At 44.4% G+C, this 18,338-nt stretch overlaps 1 protein-coding gene across 4 annotated transcripts in view; it reads right to left on the bottom strand.

Moving 5' to 3' along the window:
* Positions 1–18,338, bottom strand: part of mrtfbb (myocardin related transcription factor Bb) — a 257,515-nt gene that overhangs the window by 136,446 nt on the left and 102,731 nt on the right. For all 4 annotated transcript variants that reach the window (XM_061905325.1, XM_061905324.1, XM_061905328.1 and 1 more), the window contains exon 2: positions 7,789–7,927. In XM_061905325.1, the coding sequence (XP_061761309.1) occupies positions 7,789–7,819 (31 nt within the window). In that variant the 5' untranslated portion in view covers positions 7,820–7,927. The remainder of the gene's footprint in view (positions 1–7,788; positions 7,928–18,338) is intronic.

The following is an 18,338-nucleotide window of genomic DNA, read 5'->3' as shown; positions in this document are numbered from 1 at the left end:
TGAGTAGTCCTGGGTTCAATCCCGGGCTCGGGATCTTTCTGTGTGGTTTGCATGTTCTCCCCGTGACTGCGTGTGTTCCCTCCGGGTATTCCGGCTTCCTCCCACTTCCAAAGACATGCACCTGGGGATAGGTTGATTGGCAACACTAAATGGTCCCTAGTGTGTGAATGTGAGTGTGAATTTTGTCTGTCTATCTGTGTTGGCCCTGCGATGAGGTGGCGACTTGTCCAGGGTGTACGCCGGCTTCCGCCCGATTGTAGCTAAGATAGGCACCAGCAGAATAAGCGGTAGAAAATGGATGGATGGATGGATGGTGTAATAAGTATGACCAGTAGATGGCAGTCAAACATTAAAGATACGCGTTGACTGCACTATGATGGCAATATGACTCAAGTAAACAACACCAACATTTGATTTTATTGTTCCATAATATAGAACATTACACACGGCGCTCAAAAATCTATCAACATGTTTTAATACGAGTTTGGTAAGTTATGAAGCCGCACCGCTTGATGGATTGTAGGCGCATTAAACGTACGAGTATTATTAAGGTGTGTGTATAAGGTAAGACATTATATGGCGTTTTGTTTCGCAATATTATGTAAAATAAAATGTTCTTACTTTCTGGTACCTGCTGATCTGTATTTGGGATCTGCATAAATCCTGAAAATTTGCGCTCCTGCCTTTGTAGTCCGTGCTAACACCGTAGTCGATAAGCTTCTTCTTTTTATGGGACATTCATCCTCTGCTTTTGCCATTTCTAATATAAAGTAGTGTAAAGTTCTTACTTATACCTGTCAGTAAAGTCGCCATGAAAGCGCTAAAACATACCGGTGTAGTGAGTTTACATTATTCACCCAAGGAACTTTAGTTATTAGAGAGTTCGGTCAGACGTTTTTTCACAGGATGAGGCGATGCTGCTCCATTATTGATTGAAGTAAAGTCTGAATGAAAATGAATGTAAAAAATCTGGGTGTTATCTTTGACCCAACTCTCTCCTTTGAGGCACACATCAAAAGCGTTACTAAAACGGCCTTCTTTCATCTCCGTAATATCGCTAAAATTCTCTCCATTTTGTCCACTAAAGACGCTGAGATCATTATCCATGCGTTTGTTACGTCTCGCCTCGACTGCTGTAACATATTATTTTCGGGTCTCCCCATGTCTAGCATTAAAAGATTACAGTTGGTACAAAATGCGGCTGTTAGACTTTGGACAAGAACAAGAAAGTTTGATCACATTACGCCTGTACTGGCTCACCTGCACTGGCTTCCTGTGCACTTAAGATGTGACTTTAAGGTTTTACTACTTACGTATAAAATACTACACGGCCTAGCTCCAGCCTATCTTGCCGATTGTATTGTACCATATGTCCCGGCAAGAAATCTGCGTTCAAAGGACTCCGGCTTATTAGTGATTCCCAAAGCCCAAAAAAAGTCTGCGGGCTATAGAGCGTTTTCATTTCGGGCTCCAGTACTCTGGAATGCCCTCCCGGTAACAGTTCGAGATGCCACCTCAGTAGAAGCATTTAAGTCTCACCTTAAAACTCATTTGTATACTCTAGCCTTTAAATAGACTCCCTTTTTAGACTAGTTGATCTGCCGTTTCTTTTCTTTTTCTTCTATGTCCCACTCTCCCTTGTGGAGGGGGTCCGGTCCGATCCGGTGGCCATGTACTGCTTGCCTGTGTATCGGCTGGGGACATCTCTGCGCTGCTGATCCGCCTCCGCTTGGGATGGTTTCCTGCTGGCTCCGCTGTGAACGGGACTCTCGCTGCTGTGTTGGATCCGCTTTGGACTGGACTCTCGCGACTGTGTTGGATCCATTATAGATTGAACTTTCACAGTATCATGTTAGACCCGCTCGACATCCATTGCTTTCCTCCTCTCCAAGGTTCTCATAGTCATCATTGTCACCGACGTCCCACAGGGTGTGAGTTTTCCTTGCCCTTATGTGGGCCTACCGAGGATGTCGTAGTGGTTTGTGCAGCCCTTTGAGACACTAGTGATTTAGGGCTATAAAGGTAAACATTGATTGATTGAATGTCATTAAAGCAGTTAGCTCCATCTTTTGACACTTCTCACACCCCCGTCCTTGCACGCTACACGGCTACAACAAAGATGACGGGGAGAAGACGCTGCCGAAGGTGAGCCAGGTAAATAAGACCGCCCACAAAACGGCGCATTCGGAAGAGACTGTCAGAAAGCGACTTGAAGTTGATCTGTAAAACATCACCTATGCAACATTTTGACCAAAGAACCACCATTACATGTTATGTAGACCACAAGGAAGTGTTTTACATTTAGAAAAACAAAAATGTGACTCCTTTACTCAGCCTTATAATCCGGTGCGCCATATAATACGGTGCACCCTATGGTCTGGAAAATACATTAAATATCAGCCAACATCACAGGTTGGTGAATATCTCAGGTCAGGGCAAATCTAAAAAGGCTGGTTTGGATGGTTGGAATTCCCATTTTCTGCACGTACAGGGAGCCCAAATACACAAAAACAGGTGGCAACAGGCAAGAAAATGTGTTTGGCATAATATGACCCCTTCAGAACCGGTGTCACGCTTCGCCGCTTGATGCCATGACATCTGCGTCGCTGCAGCGAAGGTTTTTAACCAAATGACAGCGCACCACCTCCCTAATTGCGCTGGCATTTTCGAGTCGAGCTGTGCTAGTGACCGTCCATCACGGCTGCAGACTACATCGAGTGCAGCTCCGGAGAGGAAACAGAAAAGAAAAGCAATAGTAACAAAGCGCCTCTTTTCAATTAACAAAACCTCCTATTTAGTTTCATGATAACTTCGGTGACTCAATTAAAGCCAAGCATTGTGATATCTGCCAAGACATGTTTGATACAATACAGGCGTATTTAACTAGCGGCGAGTGCATTTCAAAATTTGGGAGAACTACGAAGCCATCAGGACCACATCATCTGCAAAACCCAGAGACCTAATCCTGCAGCCACCAAACCGGATCACCTCAACGCCTTGATTGCACCTAGAAAATTCTGTCCATAAAAGTTATGAACGGAATCGGTGACAAAGGACAGCCTTGGTGTAGTCCAACCCTCACTGAAAATGTGTTCGACTTACTGCCGGTAATGCGGACCAAGTTCTGACACTGATCATACAGGGAGCGGATCGCCACAATAAGACAGTCCGATACCCCATACTCTCTGAGCACTCCCCACAGGACTTCCCAAGGGACACGGTTGAATACCTTCTCCAAGTCCACAAAGCACATGTAGACTGGTTGGGCAAACTCCCATGCACCCTCAAGAACCCTGCCGAGAGTATAGAGCTGGTCCACAGTTCCACGACCAGGACGAAAACCACACTGTTTCTCCTGAATCCGAGGTTCGACTATCCGACGTAGTCTCCTCTCCAGTACACCTGAATAAACCTTACCGGGAAGGCTGAGGAGGGGCATTGAAACAGAAAAACGTAATTGTGTTGTTATTATATTGCTATTGTTGTTTTAATTTACTGTTGTTACTAGGTGTGTAACGGTACATGTATTTGTATTGAACGGTTTCGATACGGGGGTTTTGGTTCAGTTCGGAGGTGTATCGAACGAGTTTCCACACGGACATATTAAGTAGCGTCCCGCACGTTGTGTAAACAATGCACCCCGAGGCACGACCGGGGCTACGATACACTGACCATACCTCCTCTTTTTACCGGATATGTCCTCTTTTGTGGGGCTGTCCGGGTGGAGTTTCTTAAATGCCTCAAATGCCTGGCATTTTAGGTTTGGGTTGCGTGTATTTTCAATGTACGTTCAGGGTTAAGAAGGGGTTAAAAACAAAACAAATTGTGCACGCAGTAGCATTCGTGAGGGAGGGGCAGAGAGAGCGAGAGAGTTATGATAAACGCGCATGCGTCGCCAGGCTCTGCTTTTTACCCATAGATTTACCCATATTTTCAATTATCTATAGCAGGGGTGTCAAAAGTTTGCACCGGAAGCCATTTGCGGCCCACAGCTAATGTTTTAAAGGCCCACGGCACATTCTAAAAATACTCTTAAAATAAACAAAAACATAAACAAAAGTGAAATAAAAAAGCTTAAAGGCTAAATGTAATTTAGAAAAAGTTAAATAAAACAAAGCTGTTTTTTTTCTTTCAAACTGTCATTGCTCAAAACATAATATTGAATCAAAATCAATGTTATTATGAATTATTGACCTACCCAGGGTTCCCATTACTTCACATCAAATATTCCACTAAGAAAACTATATTTGGTAGAAAATTTAGCAAATTTGGTAAATAAAAAATAAAAAAATGTACATTTTGTTGTTTTCTTATTGTACCGAAAATGAACCGAACTGTGACCTCTGAACCGAGGTACGTACCGAACCGAAATTTGTGTGTACCGTTACACCCCTAGTTGTTACTATTAATATTATTTGGGGTTAGTGAATTTGATTCACAATACGAAAGTCCTGCAGTCCTGGGTTCAAATCCAGGCTCGGGATCTTTCTGTGTGGAGTTTGCATGTTCTCCCCGTGACTGAGTGGGTTCCCTCCGGGTACTCCGGCTTCCTCCCACCTCCAAAGACATGCACCTGGGGATAGGTTGATTGGCAACACTAAATGGTCCCTAGTGTGTGAATGTTGTCTGTCTATCTGTGTTGGCCCTGCGATCAGGTGGCAACTTGTCCAGGGTGTACACCGCCTTCCACCCGAATGCAGCTGAGATAAGCGCCAGCAGCCCCCGTGACCCCAAAAGGGACAAGCGACAAGCGGTAGGAAATGGATGGACACATCCACATCTCTCTGGCACTCAACAAGGGTGGACACTCCCCTTTCCTCTCCTGCTTGCTTCTTTGTCTTAACTTTTTTGTTGCCTCTTTTTGCACTGCTCTCCAAATCAACATTGGAACTATTTAACTGGCCTCAAAGAAATTGACTTGATCTTGGGTTTAGGGGAACTTGTTAGTCGTGACGGAGCAGTTGTTGCTGGACACACGACGGACTCTTGGGAGAAGAAGGAGTGCCGCATGCCTGGCGACCATTTTTCAGTCGAGGACGTGAAGATACCTATTCGGAATTATGAGGACATCTGTTGATTGGAGTAAGAGTTGCTCTGGTTTGTCGACAAATCGGAACTTGCTGGCAGTCTTCAAAGTACCCCAAAGCTGCCACAAATGATTGGAGGATGCAGGAAGAAATGTGGACACTTGTGATTTTGGATCACATCGGACTGTCTGCCCAGCAGGATTTTGAGGACCAGTCGTAGACAATTTAGACTGAAAAGCTAATTTTATTTTCACTCGCGTACAAAACATTCTAACTTGGATTGTTTCCCCGACTTCGAGACTCTCCCGAAGGACAGTGCAGCGAAGACACAACAAACTCCCTTCTTGTCTCTCATGGACACACACCTGTTGTTGTTGACTCTGACTAGCGACTGCACAAGCTCAAGGCCAAGGAACAGAGACGTACTGCAGGCTTACACACAAACATGCATCCACAAAAATATACCCCACCCCCCCCAATCCAACGCCCTCGACGCAAATCCCATAGGGGTGATGAAAGGATGGTCAGCGCCTGAGAGCTGCGGCCAATCATTATGGCCCCGCACTCCCTTCCCTCTGTTGCTAGATATCTCGAGATATACGTTGTAATATGTATACGTGCTTTGCTATGGAGGTTTTTTTTCCCACTCCAGACTAGGCCCCCTTGGGAGCCCATTCTTGATTGTATTTTTTTTACTCATCCTTCCCCAGCGTTTTACCTTTTTCCCCATCTTTTACATAACCCTGTACACTGTTTGTTTGTCTAATCTTGAACGGGTTTGTGCTGAAAACAAAGTTTTGTAGTACTTGTGCAATGACAATAAAGACCTATCTAAAAAGCCCAGTTTGTAAATAAGTGTAAAAGATAGAAAACCAAATTTAAAACAAACATTAAAACTTAATTGTATTGTTATTATATTGCTATTGTTGTTTTAATTTACTGTTGTTACTATTAATATTATTTTACTTGTTTTTTATTCATTAGTAATTTACATGCATTGTTTTTTTAAATTACCGTATTTCCTTGAATTGCCGCCAGGCATATTATATGCGCCTGCCTTGAATTACTGCCGGGTCAAACTAGCTTTGCAAAATAATTAGCGCATGCTTAGTATTACCGCCGGGTCAAACTCGTGATGTCACGATCGACACTTCCCCTGTCATCATTTTCAAAATAATTTGAAATCACATAAAGGGAAGAAGTTTAAGAGATATTCAGTAGGATTTAAGGTCCAAGCTATTGAATACCGGTATGCTAAAAAGAACAGTAAGCAGCTATGTTTTATTAATATACCGGTACCTGTGGAGAGGTTGAGCCGACGGTCCGACAGACGGACCCAAGATGGCGGCGAGGAGACGGTGAGCGAACGGAGACGAGGAGCGGAAGAGCGACCTGGACTGAGGTTTTATTGAAAAATAAACAAAGTCAAACTGCTCAAGCCATGTCCTTCCTTGGTGGTCCTGGGAACCCGCAAGACGACGGCTTGAGACCGTCACAATACCGTAGCTGTGTGTGTCAAATATGAGTCATTTAATGATGGTGGTAGAGGGCGCTAGTGATCCTTCTTGCGACTACTCGGCTGCAGAAGAAGTGAAAGGAGTGACGTGATATGTGCTGGGACGGATATGGCGGACCTTTTAGGATATAACACTCTTATGCTGACCATGTAAACAACCGGGCTGAAATAAGCACGTTTCAGTCCTAAATACCCAGTGTATTATTTATACAATAACACTTCCTAGTGGCATAAAGAGATCACCCACGGAGCAGAACGAGAGGGGGAGTTGTCGGAGGATCATTCTGTCGTCGCCCGTGAGGAGCCGAGCTAACTGATAGCAGCGGTCTGCACGTCGGGAGCAACCCTAACGAGAGCGTGCTATGGCTACACACCTACAGACCATGAACTGGACCATCAAAAGTGAGCAGCGTCTGTTTATTAAAATAAAACAGTTTTCTAAACTGGATTTACAGTCGAAGCAGGAGGTAATAAAGGAAGATCTCCATCGAGACAGAGAGACTTTTAAAACTGAAGAAAGATAAGGAAGACTTCTATAAACAAGTTATCGATGCTTTTGATCAGAAAGAGCTGGCATGGACTATATTTATAAGTAAAGTTAAGACCATAATAAAGTTTTTTTTTTATTAAATGTGCTTTTCATGATCGTATCCTTACATCACACTCAAATTTTTACTGCATGCCTTTGGTAAGTGCCGCTATGAGAAGAGGTTTTAAAATAATTAGCTCATGCTTACTTTTACCGCATGCCTTTGGTAAGTGCCGGAGTGAGAAGAGGTTTTAAAATTATTAGCGCATGCTTACTTTTACCACATGCCTTTGGTAAGTGCCGGAATGAGAAGAGGTTTTAAAATTATTAGCGCATGCTTACTTTTACCACATGCCTTTGGTAAGCGCAGGAGTGAGAAGAGGTTTCAAGTTAATTAGCTCCCCGGCGGCAATTCAAGGAAATACGGTATATTTAGAGTTAAGCTTTGGTGGTACAATAAATACTCATGTTTTCAAATAAATGAATAATTGTCTTGATAATCGTGATTTTAACATCAATCAAAAAGAATTGTGTATATTATCCGTGTCATGATCGTCCAGCCCTATTTACATGTGAATACATGTTAAAGCCTTGGCAGAGGTTACTGTCTCCAAGTACTCTTGCATATGTGTATCTCTAGCACCAAAGTCACGCAGACAACCGCCACAAAGTTGTGACAGACATTTAGCACGGGGGGAGGGGGGGGGGGAACTCACCTGGGAGACGCCAGGACAAACCCTGGAGCATGACGGCTGTAGCGGAGTCAAATTACAGTGGGATGGCAGCACAGTGCTGGTTGTAGTTTGTGTGCTGTCCTCACTCATTGTGCAAAACGACATCCCCGGTTTATCCAACCTGGAAATAGAAGAAACACGGAAAAGGTCAAATCCTCACTATAATCGGCCTATAAAAGCTTTAAAATGTATTATCGGAAATTATCGGTATCTGTTTCCATTTTCCATCCATCCATTTTCCTACCACTTATTACCTTTCGGGGTCGCTGGCGCCTATCTCAGCTACAATCGGGCGGAAGGCGGGGTACACCCTGGACAAGTCGCCACCTCATCGCAGGGCCAACACAGATAGAAAGACAACATTCACACTCACATTCACACACTAGGGCCAATTTAGTGTTGCCAATCAACCTATCCCCAGGTGCATGTCTTTGGAGGTGGGAGGAAGCCGGAGTACCCGGAGGGAACCCACGCATTCACGGGGAGAACATGCAAACTCCACACAGAAAGATCCCGAGCCTGGATTTGAACCCAGGACTGCAGGACCTTCGTATTGTGAGGCAGACGCACTAACCCCTCTGCCACCATGAAGGTATCTGTTTCAAAATGTAAAATTTGTGACTTTTTAAAATGCAGCTATACGGAGTAGTACATGGACCTAGGGAGAAGTACGGAGCGCCAATAAACCTTTTCACACACACAAGTGAATGCCACGCATACTTTGTCAACAGCCATACAGGTCACACTGAGGGTGGCCGTATAAACAACTTTAACACTGTTACAAATATGCGCCACAGTGTGAACCCACACCAAACAAGAACGACAAACACATTTCGGGAGAACGTCCGCACCGTAACACAACATAAACACTACAGAACAAATACACGGAACCCCTTGCAGCACTAACTCTTCCGGGACACTACCCCCCATAACCCCCTCCAGCTTATCCCCGCCCACCTCAACCTCCTCATGCTCTAGAGCAGGGGTAGGGAACCTATGGCTCTAGAGCCAGATGTGGCTCTTTTGATGACTGCATCTGGCTCTCAGATAAGTCTTAGTTGACGTTGCTTAACACGATAAGTAATTGATAATTCCGTTGGTAATCACAGCAGTGTTGAAAATAACGTTCAAAATATAAAACATTCTCATGCATTTGAATCCATCCACCCGTTTCTACTGCACCTGTTCAAGAAGTCAAAAGTATTTTATTTAAAATTGGTTGGCTTTAGAAAACAAACAAAAAAAAGTATTAAAAAGAATAAGAGATGAACGCATTTAGTTGTTGTAATCTGGGAAAGTCAAAATGAAAAAGGAGGCATAGAATTCTCTTGTCATAGCGTGGGACGACACTGTACAAGGGTACAGGTCTACGGGTTTCTCCTCATTGAGCTAAATTGAATCCTGTCTGTTTAATTCCTTGCTTCTTGTCTGTTTAATAGACGTCATCACTGTTTGAACCTGACAGTTGTATTCAGTGTTAAAAAAAATTATATGGCTCTCATGGGAATGCATTTTAAAAATATTTGGCTTTAATGGCTCTCTCAGCCAAAAAGGTTCCCGACCCCTGTTCTAAAGCATGTCCCAAATTCCAAGCTGATGTTTTGATGCATGTTAAAAAAAATAATGCACTTTGTGACTTCAATAATAAATATGGCAGTGCCATGTTGGCATTTTTTTCCCCCATAACTTGAGTTGATTTATTTTGGAAAACCTTGTTACATTGTTTAATGCGGGGGCATCACAACAAAATTAGGCATAATGAATCAATCAATCAATGTTTATTTATATAGCCCCAAATCACAAATGTCTCAAAGGACTGCACAAATCATTACGACTACAACATCCTCGGAAGAACCCACAAAAGGGCAAGGAAAACTCACACCCAGTGGGCAGGGAGAATTCACATCCAGTGGGACGCCAGTGACAATGCTGACTATGAGAAACCTTGGAGAGGACCTCAGATGTGGGCAACCCCCCCCCCCCTCTAGGGGACCGAAAGCAATGGATGTCGAGCGGGTCTAACATGATACTGTGAAAGTTCAATCCATAGTGGCTCCAACACAGCCGCGAGAGTTCAGTTCAAAGCGGATCCAAGACAGCAGCAAGAGTCCCGTCCACAGGAAACCATCTCAAGCGGAGGCGGATCAGCAGCGTAGAGATGTCCCCAATCGATACAGGCGAGCGGTCCATCCTGGGTCCCGACGAGCGGTCCATCCTGGGTCTCGACTCGTGACAGCCAGTACTTCATCCATGGTCATCGGACCGGACCCCCTCCACAAGGGAGGGGGAGGTACATAGGAGAAAGAAAAGAAGCGGCAGATCAACTGGACTAAAAAGGAGGTCTATTTAAAGGCTAGAGTATACAGATGAGTTTAAAGGTGAGACTTAAATGCTTCTACTGAGGTAGCATCTCGAACTGTTACCGGGAGGGCATTCCAGAGTACTGGAGCCCGAACGGAAAACGCTCTATAGCCCGCAGACTTTTTTTGGGCTCGAGGAATCACTAATAAGCCGGAGTCTTTTGAACGCAGATTTCTTGCCGGGACATACGGTACAATACAATCGGCAAGATAGGATGGAGCTAGACCGTGTAGTATTTTATACGTAAGTAGTAAAACCTTAAAGTCACATCTTAAGTGCACAGGAAGCCAGTGCAGGTGAGCCAGTACAGGCGTAATGTGATCAAACTTTCTTGTTCTTGTCAAAAGTCTAGCAGCCGCATTTTGTACCAACTGTAATCTTTTAATGCTAGACATGGGGAGACCCGAAAATAACACGTTACAGTAATCGAGACGAGACGTAACAAACGCATGGATAATGATCTCGGCGTCTTTAGTGGACAAAATGGAGCGAATTTTAGCGATATTACGGAGATGAAAGAAGGCCGTTTTAGTAACGCTTTTAATGTGTGACTCAAAGGAGAGAGTTGGGTCGAAGATAATACCCAGATTTTTTACAGAGTCACCTTGTTTTATTATTTGGTTGTCCAATGTTAAAGTTGTATTATTAAATAGAGGTCGGTGTCTAGCAGGACCGATAATCAACATTTCCGTTTTTTTGGCGTTAAGTTGCAAAAAATTAGCGGACATCCATTGTTTAATTTCCTTAAGACACGCTTCCAACTGACTACAGTCCGGCGTGTTGGTCAGCTTTAGGGGCATGTAGAGTTTATACGTAAGTAGTAAAACCTTAAAGTCACATCTTAAGTGCACAGGAAGCCAGTGCAGGTGAGCCAGTACAGGCGTAATGTGATCAAACTTTCTTGTTCTTGTCAAAAGTCTAGCAGCCGCATTTTGTACCAACTGTAATCTTTTAATGCTTTAGAAAAAAAATAAGAATGTGTTGATTCCACAACTGTATATATCGGTATCGGTTGATATCCGAATCGGTAATTAAGAGTCGGACAATATCCAAATAGCGACAAAAAAGCCAATATCGGACATCTCTAATATATATCCTTCCATAAAGTCAACCTGGCCTCAGTCATACGAGCATGGAAGTAAAAATCCTGGTGTGTACATGCAGTGAAAGTCACCAAGCAGCGCTTGTTGGATGCAGACAAGCGGGGGTCAGGAGGCTCGTTATCGCCCGTGAAGCTCGCATCGTTAAGCAGAGAAGTGAACTCTTGCCTCGCCGTAACGAGCCTGACGAGACACCGGAGAGACTTGTGAAAGGCGGCGGCTCCAAATAAGCAGGGGCTCTGTTGGGGGTCCTGAACGGGGCTGTTGGGTACCGTCGCTATTGCGCGCTCGGTGCACAACTTTAACAAGATGACTTGGTGCTTGATACTCCAGTCGTGACACTAAAGTGGTAAACCTCGTTGTGACAAGAACTTCTCCCACGCCGCATACAAGATTGAGTGGAAAATGCTACTAATAAAAAGAAGATGGCAGAGGTTGCATTTAAAGTATCATGAGTGGTCAGCATCCAGGAGCTGTATCTACCTCGGCGTGCGCTTTCATAAAATGTTGCGGATGTTGTATATCGCTGTACACGATCAACTCATCAGCGCTATTAACGCTGTCTCAGCAGTTTGTTCCTTACTGTTTTATAACATTGGTTCTGTTGTTGCTGTGCTCTGCAATATATCCAGCCCATCCATTTACTACCGCGTGTCCTTTTCGGTGTCGCGGGGGGGTGGGGGGGTGCTGGGAAATATCTCGACTGCACTCGGGCGGAAGGTGGGGTATATTTACTTAGTAATGGATGAGCACGTGCCCAAAGAGAGCTATTTTTCAGGGTAAATACGTTTAGCTTTTATATTTCACAAAGAACCAAGAACCTCTATCCAATTACTGACTGATTTCAATTAGGGTAAATTTACGCTTATCCGAGGTCAGGTCGCGGGGGCAGCAGCCTAAGCAGGGACGCCCAGACTTCTTTCTCCCCAGCCACTTTGTCCAGCTCTTCCCGGGGGATCCCGAGGCGTTCCCAGGCGAGCTGGGACACAAAGTCTTCCCAACGTGTCCTAGGTCTTCCCCGTGGCCTCTTACCGGTTGGACGTGCCCTAAACACCTCCCTAGGGAGGCCTTCAGGTGGCATCCTGACCAGATGCCCGAACCACCTCATCTGGCTCCTCTCGATGTGGAGGAGCAGCGTCCTTTACTTTGAGTTCCTCCCGGATGGCAGAGCTTCTCACCCTATCTCTAAGGGAGAGACCCACCACCCGGCGGAGGAAACTCATTAATGCCGCTTGTACCCGTGATCTTGACCTTTCGGTCATGACCCAAAGCTCATGACCATAAATGAGGATGGGAACGTAGATCGACATGTATTCTGAGAGCTTTGCCTTCCGGCTCAGCTCCTTCTTCACCACAACGGATCAATACAGCGTCCGCATTACTGAAGACGCCGCCCCGATCCGCCTGTCGATCTCACGATCCACTCTTCCCTCACTCGTGAACAAGACTCGTAGGTACTTGCACTCCTCCACTCGGGGCAGGGTCTCCTCCCCAACTCGGAGATGGCACTCCACCCTTTTCCAGGCGAGAACCATGAACTCAGACTTGGAGGTGCTGATTCTCATCCCAGTCGCCTCACACTCGGCTGCGAACCGATCCAGTGAGAGCTGAAGATCCAGGCCAGACGAAGCCATCAGGACCACATCATCTGCAAAACCCAGAGACCTAATCCTGCAGTCACCAAACCGGATCACCTCAACGCCTTGATTGCACCTAGAAAATTCTGTCCATAAAAGTTATGAACGGAATCGGTGACAAAGGACAGCCTTGGCGGAGTCCAACCCTCACTGGAAATGTGTTCGACTTACTGCCGGCAATGCGGACCAAGGTCTGACACTGATCGTACAGGGAGCGGACCGCCACAAATAGACAGTCCGATACCCCATACTCTATGAGCACTCCCCACAGGACTTCCCGAGGGACACGGTCGAATGCCTTCTCCAAGTCCACAAAGCACATGTAGACTGGTTGGGCAAACTCCCATGCACCCTCAAGAACCCTGCCGAGAGTATAGAGCTGGTCCACAGTTCCACGACCAGGACGAAAACCACACTGTTCCTCCTGAATCCGAGGTTGGACTATCCGGCGTAGCCTCCTCTCCACTACACCTGAATAGACCTTACCGGGAAGGCTGAGGAGTGTGACTATAAACACTGGAACAAAAAAAATTGAGCATTAACAGTATGCTTTTACTTTTCAAACTCTGTACAGCTCTGAGTAGGGATGTTCCGATCAAGGTTTTACATTAAGCTTCTGATTCCAATATCCATGAAAGAGAGATGGGAATCAGCACCGAGTCCATGGTTCTCGCCCGTAAAAGGGTGGAGTGCCATCTCCGGGTTGGGGAGGAGATCTTTCCCCATGTGGAGGAATTCAAGTACCTAGGAGTCTTGTTCACGAGTGAGGGAAGAGTGGATCGTGAGATCGACAGGCGGATCGGTGCGGCGTCTTCAGTAATGCGGACGTTGTATCGATCAGTTGTGGTGAAGAAGGAGCTGAGCTGGAAGGCAAGGCTCTCAATTTACTGGTTGATCTACATTCCCATCCTCACCTATGGTCATGAGCTTTGGGTCATGACCCAAAGAACAAGATCACGGGTACAAGCGGCAGAGATGAGCTTTCTCCGCCGGGTGGTGAGTCTTTCCAATAAAGATAGGGTGAGAATCTCTGTCATCCGGGAGGAGCTCAAAGTAAAGCCGCTGCTCCTCCACATCTAGAGGAGCCAGATGAGGTGGTTCAGGCATCTGGTCAGGATGCCACCTGAACGCCTCCCTAGGGAGGTGTTTCGGGCACGTCAGCACGGTGTTTACCTTATCGCAATAAACATCTGTTCAGTATTTTAACATAAAAGTGTTTGATTTGTGAGGCATTAAAGGTCACAAAATGCAACGGGTCCATCAGACCCACAAACGCTGGCTGAGTAACAATATGAAAGTTGCACGGAAAATTTCTCTGCCAGTTTCTGCATCCCACAGGGATTCTTCTTTTGTGTTTCTGGACCTGCGGTTCCCACACGAGGTTGCAACATTGTTTGTCAACACGGTCTGCTCTCATTTTCTCGCACAGTTGACCCTCTGATGTTCTTTGTGTGTGTGTGTGTGTGTGTGTGTGTGTGTGTGTGTGTGTGTGTGTTACACAGAACCACAATTTCCACACTTCTATTAGCCCTGGACATCTTATATGTAATGAAAATGTGTAGGGGAGGTTTATGACAGGGGTGCCCATTACGTCGATCGCGAGCTACCAGTCGACCGCGAGCTACCAGTCGACCGCGGGGGGTGTGTCAGTCGATCTCCAGCCAGGCTTTTAAAAAAAATAGACCTAAAAATTAGTGATCATCAATCTTCACCAAGACGTCACTTAAATGACATTCACGGTACCGGAGGGTCTTGTGAGATGACGCTGGCTGCTGCAAGATCATTATTATGAAAATATGACCGAGAGGAAGGCGAGAAACACTTTTTATTTCAACAGACTCTCGCGCCGTACCTTCCGTCAAAACTCTAAAGGCCGACTGCACATTTCCTATCTTCACAATAAAAGCCCTGCTTCATGCTGCCTGCGCTAACTAAATACAGAGTCTCGGAAAACTGGCGTGCACAAGCGATCCCTCAGAAAGCTGGCGTGCACAAGCGATCCCTCAGAAAGCTGGCGTGCACATCACTTGTGCACGCCAGCTTTCAGAGACTCTTATTTTGTTAGCGCAGGCAGCATGAAGCAGGGCTTTTATTGTGAAGACAGGAAATGTGCAGTCGGCCTTTAGAGTTTTGACGGAAGGGACGGCGCGAAAGTCTGTTGAAATAAAACGTGTTTCTCGCCTTCCTCTCTGTCATTTTTTCATAATAATGAACTGGCAGCAGCCAGCGTCATCTCACAAGACCCTCGGGTGCCGTGAATGTCAATCAAGCAAGCTACGGAATTTGCCGCCAATGTTTTTCTTGTAAAGTGTATGGAAGCTGGATGAATTAGATGCCAAAAACCAACCACTTTCATGTGGTATTGTACAGAAAGGACAACTTTTTTTCTCCTCCATTTGAAAATGTGGGCGTTATCATCTGTCTGATTCCAATCAATGCGAGTCATCAGAATCAGGTAATACACCAACTTATATTCTTGTCTTCGTGAAAGAAAGACATCTATATGTGTTACACATGCTTGTATTATCATTAAACACATTTAACTTGTTTACAAAAATGTCTCTTTCATAAATAAATAAATATAAATGATATATATAAATGAGGTAGATCCCCTCGAGTTGGTCAATTGAAAAGTAGCTCGCCTGCAGAAAAAGTGTGGGCACCCCTGGTTTATGGTGTGTGGTCATTAAATATGTATTCTGATGTATGTTCTTCACAGAAAGTGAGCTAAAGTCAGTGAGTTTCAGTTTGAAAAATTAATTAACTATATCATTTAACTTTTACTAAAAAATGAAAACGGGTCCCACAGACCCTAACACCACACAAGCGTATGCAGTGTCATGTTAAAGTACCAGTTATTGATCAAATAAAAGAAAAACTTGTTTTAAATGATCTCTGTCATTTGTAATTATTGGTTTCTTTTGAAAGTAGGGGGAAAAAAATCAGAAACAATCATGAATCTAATTAGTGAAAAAAATCAGAGATTGTATTTTTAGACCCTATCACCCAGGCTTTGCAAAAAAAAAAGTGTAATCCAGATAAGTAGACAGAAAACTATAAAGAAAGCAAGAAGGCACATGATCACAGTAAAATGACATTAGAGAGAATTAGAAAATGACTGAAATAGAGGAGTCGCTAATTAAAGCGTCAATTAAACAAAATCCATGACACATCCGAAATCCAGTGTTGACCTTTAAAAACGACACCTGCTAGATCTTGGAGTAATGATGTGCAGCTGTGATATCACATCACAGGGACATCCGCCATGTCTCGCTCACGGTCATCATGATGGCTACTTCTTCTGTTACCATGACAGCGTTTCCCCTGCACTCTACTGCCTGTGTGTGCGTGTGTGTGTGTGCACGTGTGTGTTGGTAAAAATTAACAGGAAGACAAAAGGGGGAAAATGTCAAGCGGCGGATAAACGGTCACCAGTGAACGGTCTCAATAATTTGAGGACAAATGACATCGCGGAATCGAAGTGGCGCACTCACTGCCACTCAGCGTGCTCATCTCGCTATAGCGATGAGAAAGTGCGTCGCTTCATCTTTTACTGTCTATTTACGTGCATAAAACTCACGGCTCAAATAGTAGTAAAAAAAGATAAGACACAAATCTTTCTTGAACCAAAGCCTTGCATATTTGTGATAATGTCAGATTTAGTTTGTGACGGACCCCAAGATGCAGAGAAGGCGGCAGGCATTGTGTAAGAAAACATGATTTAATTTAAACACTAAAGCAAAACCACACAAAGGGTACAAACAAAAGGTGCGCACGAGGCGGAAAACAAACTATGAACAAAACACTTACTGTGACAAGAAGGAACTATGGCGTGAGCAGAGTGAACAAAAGTAGACGCGGCTACAACGAAGTATTAATGACATTGACAGGTAGTGGTGACAAACAACTGGTAGGAGCGACAATAATCCAGCACTGACTGGAGGAGAAAACAGGTCTAAATAGTGCCTGGCTGATTGACACCAGGTGTGGCCAGGCGCCAATCAGCCACAGCTGAGGGGACACAGCACTCAGGGGGACAAACAGGAAACAGGACCAAAATAAGAGGAACTAAAGACAGGAAGCAAAGACAAATGCAGAGGAAAAACCAAGACATGGCCAAACTGTCAGGGACAAGCCTGACAGATAAAGGTATCCTCATACTATTAGAACAGGGGTGTCCAAACTTTCCAGCGAGGGGCGCATTCAGTAAAATGGAAGAATGCGAGGGCCATGTTGATACATTTTGTACATTAAAGATGCTAAAAGCAAACCAATGTACATCAAAATATGCTAAGATAGCAAAAACAAAACATCAACGTTAGCTTTGTGTTATAGGTGACAAAGGAAATTAGTGGAGATGTCCAATAATGGCTTTTTTGCCGGTATCTGATATTGTCCAACTCTTAATTACCGATTCTGATATCAACCGATACCGATATATACAGTGGGGCAAAAAAGTATTTAGTCAGCCACCACTTAAAATGATGACAGAGGTCTGTAATTTTCATCATAGGTACACTTCAACTGTGAGAGACAGAATGCGAAAAAAAAAACAAGGAATTCACATTGTACGAATTTTAAAGAATTTATTTGTGAATTATGGTGGAAAATAAGTATTTGTTCAACCATTCAAAGCTCTCATTGGAGGTTTTGGCTTAAAATCTCACGATACATGGCCCCATTCATTCTTTCCTTAACACGGATCAATCGTCCTGTCCCCTTAGCAGAAAAACAGCCCCAAAGCATGATGTTTCCACCCCCATGCTTCACAGTAGGTGTGGTGTTCTTGGGATGCAACTCAGTATTCTTCTTCCTCCAAACACGACAAGTTGAGTTTATACCAAAAAGTTCTATTTTGGTTTCATCTGACCACATGACATTCTCCCAATCCTCTGCTGTATCATCCATGTATCCATTTTGGTATCAACTCAACTCGTCGTGTTTGGAGGAAGAAGAATACTGAGTTGCATCCCAAGAACACCATACCTACTGTGAAGCATGGGGGTGGAAACATCATGCTTTGGGGCTGTTTTTCTGCTAAGGGGACAGGATGATTGGTCCGTGTTAAGGAAAGAATGAATGGGGCCATGTATCGTGAGATTTGGAGCCAAAACTTCCTTCCATCAGTGAGAGCTTTGAATGGTTGACCAAATACTTATTTTCCACCATAATTTACAAATAAATTCTTTAAAATTCCTACAATGTGAATTCCTGGATTTTTTTCCCACATTCTGTCTCTCACAGTTGAAGTGTACCTATGATGAAAATTACAGACCTCTGTCATCATTTTAAGTGGGAGAACTTGCACAATCGGTGGCTGACTAAATACTTTTTTGCCACACTGAACAGTCGTGGAATTAACACAGTATTATGCCTAATTTGTTGTGATGCCCCGCTGGATGCATTAAACAATGTAACAAGGTTTTCTAAAATA

Source organism: Nerophis ophidion, linkage group LG07 (genome assembly GCF_033978795.1).
Source record: "Nerophis ophidion isolate RoL-2023_Sa linkage group LG07, RoL_Noph_v1.0, whole genome shotgun sequence".
Classification (NCBI taxonomy): domain Eukaryota; kingdom Metazoa; phylum Chordata; class Actinopteri; order Syngnathiformes; family Syngnathidae; genus Nerophis; species Nerophis ophidion.
The sequence above is the reverse complement of the archived record's forward strand: the minus strand, read 5'-3'. Positions and strand labels throughout refer to the sequence as shown.